Source organism: Trichosurus vulpecula, chromosome 7, assembly GCF_011100635.1.
Source record: "Trichosurus vulpecula isolate mTriVul1 chromosome 7, mTriVul1.pri, whole genome shotgun sequence".
Taxonomy (NCBI): Eukaryota; Metazoa; Chordata; class Mammalia; order Diprotodontia; family Phalangeridae; genus Trichosurus; species Trichosurus vulpecula.
Genome location: NC_050579.1, coordinates 86,319,347 through 86,342,651, shown reverse-complemented (window position 1 = coordinate 86,342,651; position 23,305 = coordinate 86,319,347). Strand labels below are relative to the sequence as shown.

The following is a 23,305-nucleotide window of genomic DNA, read 5'->3' as shown; positions in this document are numbered from 1 at the left end:
CTCCAATAAATGAGCATGTTAGTGTGCACTCACTTCACTGAGTCTAAACTAGTACTTGGCTTTTTATAAGTTTCCTTTTTGTACTAAGACAAAAAACAGATGCTACTGGGAAGCAGGATTTCTGATCAATACAAAACCTACCATAGAATGCTAGGTCTAACATCCATAGATTTTTTTGTGCCTTTTTTGTACCCCTACCACTTAGAATAGGGCGCAGCACATAGTGATCAATTAGTAAATACTTGTTAATTAACTAGTTAATTTATTGGTTCACTGGCTTTGAAGGCTAAACTGAAATCATCGAAATAGGGGAACCTTGGGCCTGAGACGGCCAATGGGGTTAATAAGGATCAGACCCAATAAGAGAGCTCATCACTGCCAGCAGTCTGCAATTTCAGGACCTAGGACAGGTACCAGTATTAGCAGTAAAGGAGGAAAACAATTCCCTTCCCTTCCCTTCCTTTCCCTTCCCCCTTCCCTACCCTCTTCCCTTCCCCCTTCCCTTCCCCCTTCCGTTCTCTTCTTCCCTTCTCATAGGCTGTTCTCCCAGCCCTTATCCACCATCTGATAAGTGCATTCTATTGATCATAAAGTGGATCAGGTGGAAGAGCATGAGCAGATCTGAGTGCTTCTCTAGGGAATTAATGAGCTAACAATTTATATATCTATATCTATACATATATAAATTACATTGTAAAATTTAAAGTATAACTTCATATAGAATAACAGAATGCAAATTCTGTTGATATAAAAATCATAATATAATAAATAATATATGTAGGTATATATATGTTTATATATGTGTATATAAATATGTATAGATATGTAGATATAGTGCTTTCTAAACAACATTGCTATAAGATAGTCTCCAGGGATTTTAAATTGGATGGGACCTTAGAGGTCAGATAGTTCAGAGGGTCAAACACAGAGCTCATAGGCCATGTGGCCCATAAGGAGGAGGAACCAGATTAAAACGTAATTGAGAAGCATTTAAAATATATGTGTATATATATATATATGTATATATACACATGCATGTGTATATGTGTGTATATATACATATATATGTGTGTACATACACATATATATATACGTACACACATAGATAATATTAATTGTCTATGTGTGATTTCTATATCAACATGCTGCTACTGGGATTCTCATGTACAGTAAGGCCCAGAGAAAAGAGAAGGGAAGTAACTTCTTGCCACTTGCATTAATAGTACAGCATTCAGCAAGAAGCTAAATATAGGACTTCAGACTCCAAGACCAGGGCATTTTCTCCTACCATGCTGCTTAATGGGTTAAAAGAGTCATTTCCAGATATGTTAGCAATCTTTTAGTACTACTTATAAAGAATAAAAATTGTTACCTACCTAGTACAAACAAAGCTATTCTGCCAGTGTACTGGGAGAGTTTTCCGACCAGCAGAGAACAAATGGAATTGGTCGCTGAAAAGCAGATCATTACGTAGCCAACATAGTGTATGCCCAGGACACAGGTGACATATGACTGAAGAGAAAAGAGGCAAATGCTAAAATGATGTTTGCACTCATGATTGTTCTTCCTCATGGATAGGGACTGAACTTGTGATTTCATGACTACAAGAAACTTCCAGATGGAAACTTAACCAATGTAGCTTAACCCTTTCTCCATAATTACAGTCCGAGAGAGCTATCTAGAGTCCTGTTCTTGTTTGTCCTTTGTTTCTGGAGAGGACCATGACATCAGTAAGGTGATGCCATGACTTGCAGATAATTGGATTTAAGTGAGGCAGGGCTGTGCTAAGTCGCCAACCTCACTTTCTCCTCTGAAGCCATCTGGGCCCATTGGCAAGATATAGATCAGGATGACTGGAGATGGTCCACACATAGAGCTCTGAGGGGTTAAGTGATTTACCCAGGGCCACACAGTCACTATGTGTCAGAGGTAGGATTTGAATTACAAGGCCAGCTCTAGCTACTTCGTTGCTTCTTATCTGTCACAGTTTGGGATTTAGGCTTTTTCAGGAGGGATTCTAAATCATGCTCTAATTCACCCTGCCATTTGATGGATGACATGTTAATTTAGCCTGAAACCTTGTTTCATCATTTAGCTCCTTGTATTCCAAGGACAATGCTAAGTTTTGTGCATGAAATTTGGATGCAAAGAAAAAGAACTGAATTTAAGGCTCATTGACAAAATTCAACCCAATCCTCCTTCTATGGATATATCCATATTATTTTCTTCAGGAACTATGTTACAGTATGATTGATGGAGCTGATCATTATTTATGGCTGTGATTTCTGGAGAAGGGAGGGAAGGGAAAAAAGCATTTACTAATGCCTACTAAGTGATAAGCACTTTAGAAATATTATCTCATTTGATCTCTGCAACAACCCTATGAGATAGTTGCTATACTTGTCTCCATTTTAGAGTTAAGGAAACTAAGGCAAGCAGAGGTTAAGTGACTTGCCCAAGGACACATAGCTAAAGAAGTGTCAGGCAAAAATGAAATCAATTTTTCTGTCCTTGCACCCATCACTTTGTCCACTGTACCACCTAGCTGCCTTCCATAGGAACAATGAAGGAAGATGATAAAAATGATAAAAAAAATCTCAATGGGAAATGAGAGGTAGAAAAATATTTTCTGTTTGAATAGATGTAAAAGATTTTGAGAAATATAGTTACCCACATTAATCATCAGCATTTCTATATACTACCAACAAACCCCAGCAGCAAGAGATAGAAAGAGAAATCCTATTTAAAATAACTGCAGACAATATAATGTACTTGGGAGTCTACCTGGCAAGACAAAGCCAGGAACTATATGAACACAATTATAAAACACTTTTCAGAGAAATAAAGTTACATCTGAACAACTGGAGAAATATTAATTGCTCATGGGTAGGTCGAACCAATATAATAAAGAAGAAAATTATTCCACTTAAATTAATTTATGTATTACAACACTATGCCAATCAAAGTACCAAAAATTATTTTATAGAGCTAGAACAGAGGTGGGGAACCTGCAGCCTTGAGGCTACAGGTTCTCCACCCCTGAGCTAGAATGACATAATAACAAAATTCATCTGGAAGAACAAAAGGACAAGAATATCAAGGGCATAGATGAAAAAATGTGAAGGAAGGTGGCCTAGCAGTACCAGATCTCAAACTATATAACAAACCAGTAATCATCAAAACATTCTGGTCCTGACTAAGAAACACCATGGTAGATCAGTGGAATAGTTGAGGTATGCAATGCACAATATTAAACGACTATAGCAGGTTAGTGTTTTACAAACCCAAAGAGCCAAGATTTTGGTGCAAGAAATCATTATTTGACAAAAACTGCTGGGAAAACTGAAAAACAGTTTGGCAGAAACTAGGTATAGAACATCTCACACTGTTTACTGATACAGTCAAATGGGTATATTATTTAGACATAAAGGATGATATCATAAGCAAATTGGGGGAGCATGAAATATTTTGCCTGTCAGATTTATACATAAGGGAAGAATTTGTGACTAAACAAGAAATATAGAGCATTATAGAATGGAAAATGGATAATTTTGACTACATAAAATTAAAACGGTTTTGCACAAAACAAAACCAATGTAGCCAAGATTAGAAGGGAAGCAGGAAACTGGAGAAAAAAAAATTGCGGCAAATCTCTCTGATAAAGGCTTCATTTCTCAAATACATGGAGAACTGAGTCAAATTTATAAGAATACAAGTCATTCCCCAATTGATAAATGGTCAAAGGATATGAAGAAGAGGTTTTCAGATACAGAAATCAAAGCTATCTATATAGACCTATGAAAAATGCTCTAAATCACTGTTGATTAAAAATACAAATTAATACAACTCTGGGGTACCACCTCATACCTCTCAGATTGGCTAATATAACAGGGCAAAACATGACAAATATTGGAGGGGATATAGAAAAATAGGAGCATTGTTGGTGGAGTTGTGAACTGATTCAACCATTCTGGAGAGCAATTTGAAACTATGCCCAAAGGGCTATAAAACTCAGCAATACCACTACTAGTTCCATACTCCAAAGATATCAAAGAAAAAAGGAAAAGGACCTATATGTACAAAAATATTTATAGCAGCTTTTTTTTGTTGTGACAAAGAATTGGAAATTGAGGGGATGTCCATCAATTGGGGAATGGCTGAACAAGTTGTAGTATGTGATTGTGACAAAATATATTGTGTTATAAGAAATGACAAGTAGGATGCTTTCAGAAAAACCTGTGAAAATTTACATGAACTGAAGCAAAGTGAAATGATCAGAACTGGAAGAACATTGCACACAGGAAAAGCAACATTGTATGATGATCACCTGTGACTGACTTAGCTATTCTCAGCAATACTGTGATCCAAGCCAATTCCAAAGGACTTGTGATGAAAAATGCTATCCACCTCCAGAGAACAGACTAATGGAATCTGAATGCAGGTTGAAACATAGTTTTTTTTTCCCTTTTTCTTGATCTGTTTTCTTTTGTGACATGGCTAACGTGGAAATATTTTGCTTGACTGTACATGTATAATCTATATCAAATTGCTTGTATTTTCAAGGAGGGGGAAAGGGAAGGAAAGAATTTGGAACTCAAAATTTTAAAAAACAAATGTTAAAATTTTTTTGTTTATATGTAATTGAGAAAATAAAAATAAATAATGGAAAATAAAATAAAATAACTGGTAGTTGCTCCAATTCCTTGGTATATGTTCTGACCCACCTCATCCTCAGACTCTGAACTACATTTAAGACAAGGGAATAAAGTCAAGGCAGTCTTTGAAGAGTGGATCTGAGGGAATGATAAACAGTGAGGACCTGTTAGGCCATAGCTAAATTCAGGCTTACTTGGTATGCATTACAGTGGTCTAGTGTTCTAGGACTATCCTGACTATGAACAATAACCTAAAATAAGATGAAATTGCTGATCCTTCTAGTTTCTTCAAAACTTCCTTCTAAAGTTTAATTCCAGGGTTGGTGTTTTTTGTTGCTGTTATTTTCAACTAGGCAATGATATTTTATTATTGACTATAACTCCCAAAACCTAACAGGGACCCTAAATGAGGAAAGAAAATTATTTTAATGTGGGCAAGAATTAAAATGAAAGATCCAGATCAAAAATTGGCACACACACACAGAACTTGGTTATCATTGATTTTAGGATTTGGATTTGGAATCAGGAGACACTTGGGTTTATTTCCCATTTCGTATATTTATTTGCTGTCTGGGCAAGTCACTCAACTACTGTCAGACCTGACAAGAGGATGGACGGTAGAGATAGTAATACCAGTAGTGTCTAAACTACACAGTTGAGAAAATGAGGTGGACTCCAAAATCACATAATTTGAGTTGGAAGAGTCCAAGCCTACCCTGAAAAATAATCCAAAGCCTTCAAGCAGGGGACTCCTGAGGCAGTCGTCTCCACTTTGAGATAGTAATGCTCACAGGCTCACATGAAGCATAAACTTACCTCTTTGCAACTTCAATTCACTGATCCTAGTTTAGCCCTTTGAGAGCAAATAGAACAAAATTAATCCTTCTAATAGACAGGCCTTTTGATACTTGAATAAACTGTCTTTCTCCTTTCAGTCTTTTCTAAGCTATCAGTCTTTCCATGATATGAACTTAATGATTCTCATGAGCAATGAACTTAGGCCATAGCCTTCCTCCATCTTAGCGTTCCTCTTCCGAATATTCTCCAACCCATCAATATTCTTCACTAAATTTGTTTACCCAGAACTAACTATAATACTCCAAATGTAGTCCTACCATAAGAACACTCACTGTTTCATGAGGATACCTTTCCTCTTCCTTGATTGACTTTCTACTGTATTCCCCATTGAATCTTTTCCAAATCACTTTTCTCCTCAAGTCACCTGCTCCCTTCTGTCCTTTTTCCATAGGCTTAGCAGAGAATCTTACCTCATGCTTTACTAAGAAAATGGTGGCCTTCCATCACATATTCCATGTTTTCCCTTTGTCCTTCAAATCTCCACATTTTCTCCTAATCTCTTCTTCTTTCCTACAACATCAGTGAAAGAGGTGACCAACCTTACTGAGGCCAATGTCTCCTGCCTATGCCCTTGAATCTTATCCCCTCCTATATCCTCTGTAAATTTTCCCCCTTGTTCATTCTCCCTTTTTCTAATCTGAAGATTTTTATCTTTCCTTTTTATCCTTCCCTAGTGTCAAAAAAATACATGGAGACCTCCCCCATGCTCAAAAACTATTTTCATTTAACTCCTCAAGCTACTGCCCTGTCTCTTTCTCCTTTCTCTACTAAACTCCTAAAAAAGCTATCTACACTCATTTCCTCTACTTCCTTACTTCCTACTCATGTTTATGCCCTTTTAGAGTAATTTTTAAAGGTATTTGGAGGAGTTTGGGGGAGAGCTCAAGCAAGTCCCTTCCTTTACTCCACCATCTTGGCTCCGCCTCTTTTTATGCCCTTTTAACATGAAATCCCACTTTATCGATCAACTGAAATCTCTCTCTAAGGTTATTAATGATTTCCTAATGGCTAAATCTAACAGATTTTCCTCAGTCCTAATTCTTCTCTTCTTTTCTACTTAATAAATGCTAATTGAATTGACCAGGGATGAGTACAGTGAGACTATTGCCTCCCAATTTCTCTCAATGCAGGTCAAGACTTTATTAGCTTCCTTGGCTGACACTTTTGACTTTGTGGAACTTACAGTAACCTAAAACCCTTTTATTTCTTTTAGAGCGACTGCTTTATAACTGTACCTTGCTAATCTTGCACTTGTAAAATTGATTTTAAAAATAGAAATGTAAGAGTTTACATTTACAATTTAATAACAACAATAGCTTATATGTATACATATATTTATTTGTATATGTATATATACATATATGTGTGTGTGTATATATATATATATAGCTCACCATTATGTGCCAGAAGGGAGTTATTTTAGTACTGTGCAAATATTACCTCATGGCATCCTCACAACAATCCTGGGAGGTAGGTGTTGTTATTATCCTCATTTTGCAGACAAAGGAAATAGGCAAACAAGTTAAGTTACTCTCCCAGAGTCACACAGCTAGTAAGGGTTTCAGGTTGGTGAACTTAGGTCTTCCTGACTCTATGCCCATCACTATATCTCCTGTGCCATCTAGCTGCCTAAGTGGATGTTCATATTAAATTTCACCTCATTTGATTCAGTCCATTGTTTTAGTCTGTCAAGATCTTTTTGAATCCTGACTCCATTAGTTATCGAGCATGTCAAGTATTCCTCTCAGCTGTGGGTCATCTGCAATTTTATAAGCATGACCTTTTTCCAAGTCATTGATAAAATGAACAGCTTAAGACATGCACAGCTGAAGCTGACTGGTAATGACTGCCCTTTAAGTAAAGCCATTAAACCAGTTCCAAGATCACTTAATTTTATTCTTTATAATCTGCATCCTCCCATCCTTTGCATAAGAGACAAGAGACTTTGTCAAATGTTTTTCTAAAATCTGATTAAGTTATATCTAAAACCTTTCTCTGGTGTCTCAGTAATGTATATGAAGTACTTTATAAACCTTAGTAAAGCTCTCTAGGAATGTCAGCTATTCTTTGTCAGTCCCTCTCTAGAATGGGCAGGAGGTGGGGCATTGCTCTTTTGTGAATAAGAGGAACATTGGATTGACCTCCATAGAAGGTCAGATAACAACCTCCAGAATCCATGCCTCACTCTTCATTTTTCCAGACCACATCTATCTCATCCCCACCAGCTCAGGATCCCTGATGTTGGTGAGGAGAAAAGTGGAAACCAAACCCATCTTTCATGTAATTTTAGCTTTTTGTAACTTTATTCTTGTGAGAGACATCTTGGTTTTTAAAAGCTCTTAATAAAGATTTAAAAACCCTAAAAATTCTCATCTCTAACTCTTTATGAGTTAATTAACAGGAATGGAACACAAAATAAGTCTAGGGACAGGAGAGAGAAAAGGCTTATTAATTGGAAAGGTGAGAGTGGCCAAATCCCACCTGCTTAGAACCAATCCATAGCTCCACTATGTCCTTTATCTCACATTGCAAATTCTCCATTTATAATAATCCTAATTTTTATCTTTAAGAAGGAGAGAAGGCTATTAGGAACAGATGAATCTAATCTGAAAGGATCTGACTAGCTGTTATCTTCAAGAGAGATGCCCCGAGATCCTAGGTACATACCCATTCCAGGTTGGTTGCCAGACAGCAGATAGCACAGAAAGCACTGCCTATTTAAAGGGCTCTGTGAGGTAAGCTGGCTTTTAGGCTTGACATCTGTGGTGGAAGAACATTTCAGCCTGCACAATAGGTTAGGTATTGGCAGTTTTAGTCCAGCCTTTCCATAAACTGACGTAGCCTTCGAGAAGGGAAACAGGGTTGACCAAATGTATCTGTGAGTCTATGGCTTTCTTTGCTACAAAGTGTGTGTGTGTGTGTGTGCGCGTGCGCGCGTGTGTGCGTGCGTGCGTGCATCTGGTTGCCATGACATCTGGTAACAACCTTCTGCTATAATTGGTTGTAGGATGAAAACCCAAGGATGAACTTCCCATCTAAAATTGTCCTTGTACCCTTGTCACTAGCTGTGTCTAGGATATCTATCTTCTGAAATAAACAGATGCACTATATATGTGGCTTTGAGATATTATATTAAAACTTCATTCCATTTGTATATATTGATTGGTTGAGGCTTTCATGGTTAATGGTGAGATTTGGCAAAGGATACGACAAGATCAGATCCCCTAAATTTTATGCTGCAACTCCAAAACACAAAGTGCCCTTCACATTCCTCCACTTGGTGAAATCTTTCTTCAAGTCCAGATCAACTGTCTCTTCCTTCATGAAGTGCAATCTCAAATCTCCTCAGATGAAAATAACGTCTCCTCTCTGAAATTTTGGCGCAGTACTTTGTCTAGATGGGGGGGGTGAAGATGGGGTAAGATGTGGCAAACTATGGCCTGTTCCTTGTCTTTGTACAGCAGGTAAGTGAAGAATTGTTTTTACATTTTATAAAAAAATTTTATTGTATTTAAAAATTTCACATCCATATGAAAACAAGGAGGAAGGCTGGATGTGGCCCTCTGGCTATAGTTTTCAGAACTCTGGTCTAGATCTCTCTTTTTCATTTAGTGTATGATTTGTATAATAGCTATTTATGTAAAAGGCTAATCAATCCCCCCCTTCCCAGTAGATTGTCAGATTTCATCTTTGTAATCTATGTGACTAACATACAGCAATCACTTCCTAAATGTTTGCTTAATTTCTTTTCTTTTCTTTTTGCAGGGGAAAGACAGGGCAATTGGGATTAAGTGACTTGCCCAAGGTCACACAGCTAGTAAGTGTGTCAAGTGTCTGGGGCCGGATTTGAACTCAGGTCCTCCTGACTCCAGGGCCAGTGTTCTACTCACTGTGCCACCCAGCTGCCGCTGTTTGCTTAATTTCCATTGAATTTCACTCACCTTTCTCTAACTTAGTTGAGTGAGTCACTCTTCTTTGGTGGAAATAGTTATACGGGCTCAGATCTATGGCTGCAGAATCAAAAAAATCCAAGAGGTTTTATCTATGTTGCTGAAGGTGTTAGGAGGCTAATCCAGCCAGTGGAAAGTACAGGAGGCACCCGCCCCCATACTGTATTTATTCAATCCACATTTTAATCAGTCCCAAATGATTGTACCATGCTGATCATCAAATGCAAAAAGGAAATTGAGGGTGCAGAAGCAGTTATAGAAGGGATGGCAATGCCAGAGAGGCATATTAGCATTGTCAAGAGTCAAAGCTCTGAATCTGCAACTAGACTGATTCACACTGATTCGAGGGCTGCGTGTGCAATAACTAGTGCAATGCATAATTTAGAAGAAGGCAAGGGTACTTTATGCTTTTCTTTGCAACCCTAAGGCATTGCACAGTAGCCCATAAGATGCACTTAATAAATGCTTTTTGACTGAGAATCATGAAAAGGTCTTATATTACTTAAATATTAAAATTTCCACCTTATCTAGTATTGGGCAATAGGGGCATGACCATTAATTGAGGACAACCAATACAGAAGTAATCAGAGTATTAAATGAGTCAATAGAGAATGGCCAAATAATAATATTTTTAATGTATCTTAACACCTTTTTTTCCTAAAGACAGGTCATATATAAACTATCCCCTTTCAGTCAAAGAGTAGAAATCCATTCAATGCAACTGAACAATTATAAAGTGTCTACTTGGATCCTAAGGAATCAAAGGTGAAAAATGATATATTCATTATCCTAAAATAGCTCACAATCAATAAAGTCCATGTTTGCTGCAAAGTACTGATTCCTTAGTTGATAAACCTAAGTCTCTTAGAATCATAAACTATATGAGCTAGAAGGGATCTTAGAGGCTTTTTAGTCTAACTTTTATTTCAGAAAGAATTCCTTTTACAGTATTCCTCCAAAAGTAATGATATACACTTGGCTTAAAAACTTCTGGCAAGAGGGAACCTACCACCTGCCAAGTTATCCCATTCTGCTTTTGTATAGCTTTATTCAGAGGCTTTTCCTTACATCTAGCCTAAATCTGTCTCTCCGTAGTTTCTCTCACTAGTCTTCAGTTTGGTCTCTTCACTGAAATAGAACAAGTCTAAAGCTTCTTTCTTCCAAATGATACTTAAACACTTTGATGGATCTGTGATCTTATGACTTTTATACTCCATTTGAATGTGGATTACAAACCATCTACTCCTTATCTTGTTCAACTCTTCTCTACCTCTTCCAATAAATGCACAAAATGGCAGCCAATCAAAATGCCAGGGGAGGGGAGACAGGGAGGTATGCTTTTCTAGACTCTTGATAGTGCATGAATGCCAAAGGACTCTGAGGACCACTCAACCTTAATTTTCTTTTTCTTTTCCTTTTTTTGTAATTAATTAATTACTGTATTGATTTTTACTTTTCACATTCACTTGCATAAGATTTTGAATTTTTAATTTTCTCCCCCACTTTCTCCTCCCCCCTCCCCAAGACAGCAAGCAATCTGATATAGGCTTTACTTACACATTCATATTAAACCTACTTTCACTTTAGTCATGATGTAATGAAGAATTAGAACTAATGGAAGGAGCCATTAAAAAGAAGAAATAAAACAAAACAATGAAAGAAAAGCCAAGAAAATAGTATGCTTCCATCTGCATTCAGACTCCAAAATTCTTTCTCTGGATGTGGATACCACTTTCCATTGTGAGTCTTTTGGAGCTGTCGTAGATCCTTGCAGTGCTGAGAAGAACTAAGTCTATCAAGGTCAGTCATTGCATAATGTGGCCGTTACTGTGTACAGTGTTCCCCTGGTCCTGCTCATTTCATTCAGCATCAGTTCATATAAGGCTTTCCAGGTTTTTCTGAAGTCCTCCTGCTCATCATTTCTTATAGCGCAATAGTATGCCATTACATTCATATATTATAACTTGTTCAGACATTCTCCATTTGATGGACATCCCCTCAATTTCCAATTCTTTGTCACCACAGAAAGAGCTGCTATAAATATTTTTGTAAATATGGGTCCCTTTCCCATTTTCATGATTTCTTTGGGATACAGACCTAGAAATGATATTTCTGGGTCAAAGGGTATGCACAATTTTATAGCCCTTTGGGCATCATTCCAAATTGCTCTCCAGAATGGTTGGATCAGTTCACAACTCCACCAAAAATGCATTAGTGTTCCAAATTTCACACATCTTCTCCAACATTTATCATTTTCCTGTTTTGTCATGTTAGCCAATCTGATAGGTAACTCAGAGTTGTTTTGATTTTCATTTCTTCAATCAGTAGTGATTTAGAGCATTTTTATATGACTATAGAGAGCTTTAATTTCGTCCTCTAAAAACTGCCTGTTCATATCCTTTGACCATTTATCAATTGGAGAATGACTTGTGGTCTTATAAATTCGACTCAGTTCTCTATATATTTTAGAATTGAGGTCTTTATCAGAAACACTGGCAGTAAAAATTGTTTCCCAGATTTCTGCTTCTTTTCTAATCTTGGTTGCATTGGCTTTATTTGTGCAAAAACTTTTGAATTTAATGTAATCAAAATCATTCATTTTGCATTTCATAATGTTCTCTATCTCCTATTTAGTCATAAATTCTTCCTTTCTCCATAGATCTGACAAGTAACCTATTCCTTGCTCTCCTAGTTTGCTTATAGTATCAGCCTTCATATCTAACTCATGTATTCATTTTGACTTGGTATAGTGGATAAGATGTTGGTCTCTGACTAGTTTCTGCTATACTATTGTCCAGTTTTACCAGGAGTTTTTGTTAAATAGTGAGTTCTTATCCCAAAAGCGGCAGTCTTTGGATTTATCAATAGTAGATTACTATAGTCACTGACTGTTGTGTCTTGCATACCTACCCTATTGCACTGATCTACCACTCTATTTCTTAACCAGGACCAAGTAGTTTTGATGATTGCTGCTTTAGATCTGGTATAGCCAGACCACTTTCCCTTGCATTTCTTTTCATCAATTCTTTTTATATTCTGGACCTTTTCTTCTTCCAGATTGGTTATTGTTTTTTCTAGTGCTATAAAATAATTTTTGGTAGTTTTATTGGTATGGCACTGAATAAGCAATTTAATTTAGGTAGAATTCTCACTTTTATTATATTAGCTTAGCCTAGCCATGAACAACTGATATTTTTCCAATTATTTAGATCTGACTTTATTTGTGTGAAAATTGTTTTGTAATTGTGTTCATATAGTTCCTAGGTTTGTTTTGGCAGTTAGACTCCCAAATATTTTGTAATATCTACGCTAACTTTAAATGGAATTTCTCTTTCTATCTCTTGCTGTTGGGCTTTGTTAGTAATATGTAGAAATACTGATGATTTATGTAGGTTTATTCTACATCCTGCAACTTTGCTAAATTTGTTTGTTATTTCAAGTAATGTCTTACTTGATTCTCTAGGATTTTCTAAGTATACCATCATATCATCTGCAAAGAGTGATAGCTTTCTTTCTTCTTTGCCTATTCTAATTCCTTAATTTCTTTTTCTTCTCTTATTGCTAAATCTAACATTTCTAGTACAATTTTGAATATCAGTGGTGATAATGGACATCCTTGTTTCACTCTTGATCTTATTGGAACTGCTTCTACCTCATCCCCATTACATATAATACTTGTTGATGGCTTTAGATAGATGCTACCTATCATTTTAAGGAAGAATCCATTTATTCCTATGCTCTCTAGTGTTTTTAATAGGAATGGGTGTTGTATTTTGTCAAATGCTTTTTCTGTATCTATTGAGACAATCATATGATTTCTGTTAGTTTTTGTTGATATGGTCAAATAGGATAATAGTTTTCCTAATATTGAACCAGCCCTGCATTCCTGGTATAAATCCTACCTGGTCATAGTGTATTACCCTTGAGATAACTTGCTGTAATCTCATTGCTAATGTTTTATTTAAAGTTTTTGCATCTATATTCATTACAGAAATTGGTCTATAATTTTCTCTCTCTGTTTTGGCTCTTCACAGTTTAGGTATCAGCATCATATTTGTATCATAAAAAGAATTTGGTAGGACTCCTTCTTCTCCTATTTCCCCCAATAGTTTATATAGTATTGGAATTAGTTGTCCTTTAAATGCTTGATAGAATTCACTTGTAAATCCATCCAGCCCTGGAGATTTTTTTAGGGAGTTCATTAATGGCTTGTTCAATTTCTTTTTCTGAAATGGGGCTATTTGAGTATTTTACATCCTCTTCCATTAATCTAGGCAATTTATATTTTTGTAAATATTCATCCATTTCACTATGATTATCAAATTTATTGGCATACAGTTGGGTAAAATAGCTCTTTATTATTTTGATTTCCTCTTCATTGGTGGTGAATTCACCATTTTCATTTTTGATGTAGGTAATTTGGTTTTCTTCTTTCTTTTTCTTTTTTTAAAATCAAATTAACCAAAGGTTTATCTATTTTATTGGTTTTGTCATAAAACCAGCCCTTATTTTTATTTATTAGTTCAATAGTTTTCTTAATTTCAATTTTATTAATCTCTCCTTTGGTTTTCAGAAATTTTAATTTGGTATTTAATTGGGGATTTTTAATTTGCTCTTTTTCTAGCTTTTAAAATTGCATGACCAATTCATTGATCCCTTCTTTCTCTATTTATTCATTTAGAGATATAAAACTTCCCCTAAGAACTGCTTTCTCTGCATCCCATAAGTTGTGGTATGTTGTCTCATTGTCATTCTCTTGGATGAAGTTATTGTTTGACCCATTCATTCTTTAGGATTAGATTATTTAGTTTCCAATTAATTTTAGTCTATCTTTCCATGGCCTTTTATTACATGCAATTTTATTGCATCATGATCTGAAAAAGATGCATTTAATATTTCTGCTTTTCTGCATTGGATTGTGAGCTTTTTATCCTCTAATATGTGGTCAATTTTTTTGTGTAGGTGCCTCACTGAGAAAAAGGTATATTCCTTTCTATCTCCATTCAATTTCCTCCTGAGGTCAACCATATCTAACTTTTGTAAATTTTTATTCATCTCCTTAGCTTCTTTCTTGTTTGTTTTGTGGTTAGTTCTAGTTTTGAGAGGGGGGATGTTGAGGTCCCCCACTAGTATAGTTTTAGTTATCTATTTAGTATAGTTTTGTTATCTATTTCTTCCTGTAACTCCCTTAACTTCTTCTCTAAGAATTTGGATGCTATACTAATTGGTGTATATATGTTTAGTAACGATATTACTTCTTGTGTATGATACTTTTTAACAGGAGGTAGTTTCCTTCCTTATCTCTTTTAATTAGATCTATTTTTGCTTTTGCTTTTTCTGAGATCAGGATTGCTATTCCTGCTTTTTTTTTTTTACTTTAGCTGAAGCATAATAGATTCTGCTCCAACCTTTTACTTTTACTCTGTGTGTATCCCTTTGCTTCAAAAGTGTTACTTATAAACAATATATTGTAGGATTATAGTTCTTAATCCACTCTGCTATCCACTTTTGTTTTATGGGAAAGTTCATCCCATTCAAACTCACAGTTATGATTACTATCTGTGTCTTTCTCTCCATCCCATTTTCCCCCATTTATGCTTACTCTCTCCTTTTTCCCTTTCCATCCTCACTAAAGTTTTGCTTTTGACACTGCCTCCCTCAGTCTGCTCTCCCTTCTATCAGCCCCCTCCCTTTTCTTCCCCTTTACACTTACTACTTTTCCCTTCCTTCTATTCATCCCCTCCCTTTTATTTCTCCTTTCTCCTCCTACTTCCTATAAGGTAAGTTAGATTTCTATACCTAATTGATTATATTATTCCTTCTTTGAATCAAATCTGATGAGAGTAAGGTTCAAATAATGCTCATCTCCCTCCCTTCTTTCCCTATACTATAGTAGGTTTTTGTACCTTTTCATGTGATGTAATTTACCCTTGTCTGCCTCCTTTCCTCTTCTTGCAGTAGCAGTACTGTCCCTTTTCACCACTTAATTAGATTTTTTTATCACATGAAAGTCAACTTATACCCATGCCCTCTGTCTATGTATACCGCTTTTAAATGGTGTAATAACAATACATTTCTCAAGAGTTACAAGTGTCATCTTCCCTTGTAGGGATGTAAACAATTTGCCCTTATTAATAATGTGGCTTTTTTTCTTTCCTGTTTACCTTTTTATACCTCTCTTGAGTCTTATATTTGAAGATCAAATTTTCTGCTGAGCTCTGGTCTTTTCATCAGGAAGGTTTGGAAGTCCCCTATTTTGTTGAATGGCCAACTCCTCCCCTGAAAGATTATGCTCAGTTTCACTGGTTAGTTGATCCTTGGTTGTAATCCAAGCTCCTTTGCTTTACAGAATATTGTATTCCACACTCTCTGATCTTTTCATGTAGAAGCTGCAAAGTGCTGTGTAATCCTAGTTGTGGTTCCATGATATTTAAATTGTTTCTTTCTGGCTGCTTACAGTATTCTCTCTTTGGCCTGGTAATTTTGGAGTCTGGCTACAATATTCCTTGGCATGTTCAATTTGGGATCTCTTTCAGGAGGTGATGGGTGGATTCTTTCAATGACTATTTTACCTTCTTGTTCTAGGATCTCAGGGCAGTCTTCTTTGATGATTTCCTGAAAGATGCTGCCAGGCTCTTTTTTTCATCATGGTTTTCAGGTAATCTAATAATTTTAAAATTGTCTCTTCTGGATCTATTTTCCAGGTCAGTTGTTTTACCAATGAGGTATTTTATGTATTCTACTATTTTTTCATTCTTTTGTTTCTGTTTGGCTAATCCTTGATGCCTCACAGAGTCATTAACTTCCACTTGCCCAATTCTAATTTTTAACAAACCATTTTCTTCTATTAGAATTTTGTACCTCCCTTTCCATTTGTCCCATTTTACTTTTTAAAGAATCCTCTTCAGTAAGTTTTTGAGCCTCCTTTTCCATTTGGCCAATTCTACTTTTTAAAGACTCATTTTCTACAGTCAATTTTTTATTCTTCCTTTTCCAATCTGTTGATTCTTTTTCACATACTTCTAATTTCTTTTCCCAATTTTTCTTCTACCTCTCCTATTTAGCTTTTAAAATCCTTCTTGATCTCTGCCAAGAAGGCTTTTTAGGCTTGAGACCAGTTCATATTCCCCATTGGGGTTTCGGATGTGGGTGTATTGACAATGTTGTCCTCTTCTGAATTTGTGCCTTGACTTTCCCTGTCCCTATGATAAGAATATATGTTCATTGTCCATTTCTACTTTTTGCTCATGGAGTTTGCTTAATTCCTGGCTCTTAGAGTTGAGCTGTCATGCTAGAGCACAGGGGGCACTAACCCAAGCTTCTTGTGTCTACTGGTTCCCTTGCCTGTGCTGAGGCACTTGGGGGGTCCTGGTGTTTGGTGCTTGCCTGCTCCATCACCCTGGGGCTCAGGATCTCCCACTGGCTTGGTGAGGTGGGGTTTGCCACCAGCTTGCTGGGAAATCTCCTGCCCTGTATTGCTCCGCCTCTCCCAGAGCAAAAGGGGCCTTTCCCATTAATCTCCCAAGCTTTCTGGGCTACAAGACCGCTGAACCCCATCTTTCTGCTGGCTCGGCTGTTCCAGGGTTTATTCCTGGGGCAATATTTTCTGGGCTTTCAGAAATCAGTTATGGAGCATGAGAGTGACTTACTTCTTACTCCACCATCTTGACTCCTGGAAGTGAAACTCCTCATCCCTCATTTTCAATAAATGACCCATCTCTTTTTATTTTTCTATCATATACATCTGTGTATTCTTGGTTACTAATGTGTTGGAGTGTATTCATTCCCACCTTTCTATTGCCCTTTGGGTGATCCTTGGTCTAATTCCTCAGAGATGGTGGTATTTCGTGACTCACAGTCATATTGAATCAACAGAAGAATATTGGTAGCTAAAGTGGTACAATGGATACAATACTGGCCCTGGAGTCAGGAAGACCTGAGTTCTAATACAGTCTCAGATCCTTACTAGTTCTGGATGCTGGGCCACTAAGTCACTTAAACACTGTCTTCTTCAGTTTCCTCAACTGTAAAATGAGGAATAATAGTAGCACTTACCTCACAGGGTATTATGAAGTTGAAATGAGGTAATATTTGTAAACTGCTTTGCAAACCTTAAGGTAAATGCTAGCTTTTATTCTTGTTGTGGTTGATGAATGGGATGTTACTCAGGGATTAACTCAGCATCACTGAAAACGTTGCTCAATTTTCCCAAAGAAACCCAGGTTTCTCTCTTCCTTCTCTTATTGAATTCTGGGTGAATCTCATTGTTCACGCACAGTGTCTGTCCGAGCTGCATGTATTAATGGATCAAATCTATAGGTCTTCTGTCCAACTGCTTATCATAACTTTTCAACAGGCATTCTTCATCCACTTGTTTTTCTTGTATGGATATTCAGGTCAATATCTTTAGAGTAATTATGCTTCTAATTTAGGAGGTTCTACAATGCTCAAGTGTTGATTTAGTCAGGACAAAGTTGTCCATACACAGAAGCATTTGGAGGACCCAACCATTCATAATAAAACACTCCTCCATTTGGACATTGCATTGAATATTCTTCATGACCATGTCAAATCCTTTGACAAAACTCTGTATCCCTGTTTAATTCATTACCTGATATTAATTATTAGAGGGAAACATGGTAAGGACTCACAGTTGCCCCTGCATCTGCCCTGTCTCTGAGAAGAATCCACTTAAGTCATTGGTAAAAGTAGTACACACACATTATCATTAGTTATACATATGGTTTTCATTTTCTCCCATACCTTTGTATAGTCACCAGAAAGGAATCCTTGCTCAAATCCACTGTACATTGTCAGTGGAATGAGGAGGCATTGCCGTTTATCTTTAAGATGCTGGAAAGTTGCCAGAAAATTAGACCCAAAAGATGCTTTTTTCTTTTCTTCTGCATTTTCCAGTTGATCATTTGGGATCTGCTCAAGAAAGACAGCTACCAGTAACACTGCCAAAACACCACTTCCTACGGAAATAAAAGAAACCTAATATGACAACTGTGATCTAAATGTAGCTTTCTGTTAAATGTTTTGGACATCACAGAACATTGGACCCATGCCTTTTGGAACAATGACTCTTTCTAGAGTCCAACAGGAATCAGAGCAACCTGGAGATATGGAAATTAGCTAATAATGCAAAAAAAATATAATGCATTCTAACCCAAATGGCACTTTGCAAGGGAACTTCCAATAAGTTCTCTAACACCAATGGTCTTTGAGTGAAGGCCTGGATATGAACTCATTGGGGAGATTGTAGAAGCAGTTTATACTTTCTAATCTAAACCAATTTGTGGCCTAGGGTCACCCAATATTTTTTGTTGTCTATAAAGCATGCCAGAAGAGGCTATCAGAGGTGTTAAAATTGACTTGGAGATATGCTCTTCAAGCAAAAGCAAAGTCATAATGATTCATTTATGTACAGAGAAGAAAGGAAAACAATGGGATGGATCTCTGTCAATGATTAGGAAGGTTGAAATGAACTCACTGTAATGGAACAAAGGAGGAAAACATGAAAACACCAAAAACAAGTATGCACGGAAGGTTAGAAGAGACTTTAGAGATCAAAGGATCATAGTCCTAGAAGTAGAAGATACTGTTGAGGTTATCAAATCTCATCTACTCATTTCACAGATGAGGAAACTGAGGTCTAGAGAATTTTGGATTTCCCTAGCTTCCACTAACTAGCTAGGAGAAGAGGGAAGATTGAAATTTAATCCTGCAATGCAGCTCCTCCTGTTTTCACTCTTGTCCCACATTGCCTCTTGGATACTGTGAAGAATCTTTGGCAGAAAACATTGGAGAAATACTGGTATGTAATCTCTTCTTTATATGTCTCTTATCTGGTTGTCAGAACTAGCCTAGAACACAAAGGGATGGTATAAAGGCTGCAGCCTTTAGGCAGAGACATGAGGTAAATATGATCTTAGCTTTTTGTTCACATCATTTGTCCTTGACTCTGTATTTAGAGATTTCAGAACTTACTGGAATTAGAGCTGGATCTTAGGATGAGCGATGAGTTATTGTCTTATTACTCAATATTTGAATTATGCAACCACAGAAATGAAACATGGCTGCTGGTTCCTGATTGTGAGAGTAATTTATCATCTCTTGTTGTACCTTCTAATCTCAGACACAAGCAGGACCTCAGAAATACTATCTCACAAAAGTCTATGTAAGTACTGCCTGCAAGTTGACTCTTATCAGCAATTCCCAACCTTTCATCATTTGAATTGCTTAGAATAATTCTGTGGATCCTGTGAACACCAACTGGCAAGCAGGGATCTACAGAGTAATTCCCTGAAGACACAAAAGATAAAATACCTTTCATGAACAACACCCAAAGATTCAAGTCTGAAAGGAAGGCTACTTCAAAACACAGAAGGGAATAGGCAATAACCACCGAATGCTACAGGGTTGATATTCCATGAAAGATTGGCTTTATACATGAGCTTCTTCTGGGGCTGCAGGGAGTATACCATCAAATATGACAGTTTTGGTTCACTGAACCTTGCATCCCTATTTATCTCACCGATAAATCATTAGGCTTAGCTTTGACAATGGGATAAGAGTAACTCTGATATATCTAACTTCACATGAGGCCAAAGCAAACCAACCCTTCACAGATTTATCAGATATTTTCTAGAAGAGAAATTATTTTATTTTGGGAGGTGGCCTTTTTTTGGTAAACACAAGAAAAAGGAAGAGAACTTCAGTTGCCCATAGTTTCCTTACTATTGATAATTAATTGGTATTTACTCTAGGCACATACCAGTATAGATGCCCAGCAGGGTGTAGATTAACTCATTTGTTGGGTACTGAGTATTGTTTGTAGCTGTGCTGGTTGTAAAACAATCATTTGCTCCACAATGCATCAGTTGATCTTCTGGGATTTCTTCTGTAAAATAAGAATATAAACACACTGGAGTGCGGGGTACTGTCCCACTGGTTGCAAATAATAAATTGGAGCAAATCTCTGGAATCCAGCAATGATAGATTATGACCCTGTGTGGCCCCTTGACACCAAGACTTTGAAAATCTTCTCATATCATTTGTACTTAAAAACCAATTACCAGGTTGTCACTGGAGCTCTGATACCTTATCATGGTTTGGAGATGACTCTGGGTCCCCAAAGATTATGCCAGACAATCGTAAACTCTGGTACTTCCTCCCAAACTGGAAAAGCTTCAAATATGGGACTTGTGATAAACTGTGCATCTATTATCTGAGGACCAATTTAGCTATGTTTGGAGAGCCTCATCACCATAAAAGTCTTGAGAGTTTATCAGCTTCTGTGCTGCGTCAAAACCAAGAAGACAGGACTCCATTGCTGTGACTGAAGAATGGTTGGTAGAGATGAATGTGGACATGGACAGCATGTAAATAAATGGTTTGAAAATGGTACCATATAACGGGACATCTCTGAATAATTGCCAGTATGACTTCTGTTTTCTGCTTCATTTCTCCTGATTTTGGAAGTTTCTTGACATGCTCCTAGTGTGTCTACTGAGTAATCTAGCACTAGAAACAAAACACAGTAAAGAGCACTGGATTTGGAGTCAGAGCATCTGGATTTGAATCCTGGCTATACTATTTCTTACCTTATACCCTCAAGAAATTTGCTTAACCTCTTCAGGGCTCAGTATGCTCATATGTTTTTTAATGGGGTGAGGGAACTTGTAAGGCCCCTTCTGGTTTTAAATCTACAATTACTTTCAAAAAATCTCAGAAATTTATTTTGCTAAGTAATTCAAGCTATAATTTTTCCATATGATTGTAAAAGGCAGAATTTTAAACATATTTTGGGATGTTTTCTGGGGAGGCATGTGTCACAATGGGTAAAGTACTGGATCTGGAGTCAGGAAGAGCTTGGTTCAAATCTGGCCTTAAATACTTAATAGCTATGTGACTGTAGGCAGTTCATTTAACCTCTAATTGCCTTAGTTTCCTCGTCAATAAAAAACAGGGGTAATAATAGCACCTATCTCCCAGGGTTGTTGTAATGCTAAAATGAGATAATATTTGCAAAGAACTTTAGAATCCTTAAAGCTCGCTCTCTCTCTCTCTTCATATATATGCACACACACACGCACATACACACACATATATATACATATATGTGTGTGTATATATATATATACATATATATATACATATATATATATATGTGTATATACATATGTTGGGAAGATTGTATACTGCAGGTACTCAATGGGATTCTCTCTCCTTGGTAAGATTTCCTTTTATCCACTACAGTAAACTCTTACTGCCACTACTTTTTTTTAACTACCCACTTAGTTCTCAACCATTTAGAATCTAGCTTACGATCCCATAGCTCCACCGAAACTACTCTCTCTGAAGTTAACAACAATCCTCTATTAAATATAATTGTCTTTCCCAGTCCTCATCTATCCTCGACTTCTGCAGCTTTGACCAGTTGACCGGCCTTTTCTCCTAGCTTTCTGTCTTAGCTTTCATACTACTGCTCTCTCCTGCTTATCCTTTGACTGTTCTTTCTTAGTCTTCTTTGCTGGTGCATTTTCCACCCCTGAAGCATGTGTGTCCCCTAACCGTCTACTCTAGACCTTCTACTCTTTAAGTAACCTCTTTTGCTGCTCTTCATTCCTACTAGTTCGTTTATCATCTGCATGGAAATAGCTCCCAAATAAATGTATCTGATTTTAATCTCTTTTCTGAATTCAAGTCCCTCATCATTCAATGCAATGGATAGAGTACCAGACCCAAGACTCATCTTCCTGAGTTCAAATCTTACTTGCTAAGCTATGCTTACTAGCTGTGTGACCCTGGGCAAATCACTTAACCCTGTTTGCCTCAGTTTTCTCATCTGAAAATTGAGCTAGAAAAGGAAAAGGCAAACCACTCCTGTATCTTTGCCAAGAACACCCCAAATGGGATTACAAAGAGTTGGACATGACTGAAAAACCACTAACCAACAGAAAATTTAATCTCCCTTTTGAACTTGTGTTCCTCATCATTCGTTGCCTTAATGGACATATTCACCTGAACATGTCCCATCAGCATCTCAAATGCAACAATTTCAAAATTGAAATCATTATCTTTTCCATTAAACCTACCCTCCTTTCAAACTTCCTTATTTTTTTATTAGGGGCGCTATCGTTCTTCTGATGAAGAATGCATCATTACTTTATTTTGAACCATTAGCTTTCCTGAAAGTACTTATATTTATGTTAACATAATTTGCTTAGGCAAGGAGAAATAACATAATAAAAGCATTAAGTAATATATTGGGGAAATGTGAAAGTCCCAAAACAGTGAGAATGCATGCATGATAATTTTTCGGGCTCCTAGAACGTTTTAACTGCTGAGGTCTCTTAACGGGACATTCTTTTTTAGCATACAATGCATCTTAGTCCATCAGCAACCAGGTTTTAATTGTTGCCCCACAGATGCATCCCTGACTTTTGCCTCACCACCCATACCCAAGCCAAATCTACTTTTGCTAAGCTACAGCTATAACATCCCTATGATCTCTCCTCATCCCTCTGTTCTTCTTCTTCTTCTTCATCATCATCACCATCATCATCAATAACCGCAGCTTTAGCTGACAGAGACTGTAAGTGACTTGCAAAAGTTGGACCATTAGGGAGTGTCAGAGATAGAATCTACAGCCAAGTCTTCCTGACCTGAAGTCTACCGCTCTACCATATTGCCATAAGGCCTTACTCACTCCTCCCCTGAAATAATAGCCTAATGGCTTTCTAGTTGGTCTCTCTTTTTAGTTGCTCCTTTCTTCAATTATCTTGACACAGTAGCTAAAATAATTTCCCCAAAGTACAGGTCCGATGATGTCAT

General features: G+C 36.9%; 1 protein-coding gene across 1 annotated transcript in view; it reads right to left on the bottom strand.

The window, feature by feature from the left end:
• The window catches only part of UNC93A (unc-93 homolog A), a 56,215-nt gene that overhangs the window by 2,922 nt on the left and 29,988 nt on the right, over positions 1-23,305 (bottom strand). The window contains exons 5-7 of the mRNA XM_036765802.1: positions 20,244-20,369; positions 18,227-18,441; positions 1,377-1,512 (exon numbers count right to left, since the gene is read on the bottom strand). Of these exons, the coding sequence (XP_036621697.1) occupies positions 1,377-1,512; positions 18,227-18,441; positions 20,244-20,369 (477 nt within the window). The remainder of the gene's footprint in view (positions 1-1,376; positions 1,513-18,226; positions 18,442-20,243; positions 20,370-23,305) is intronic.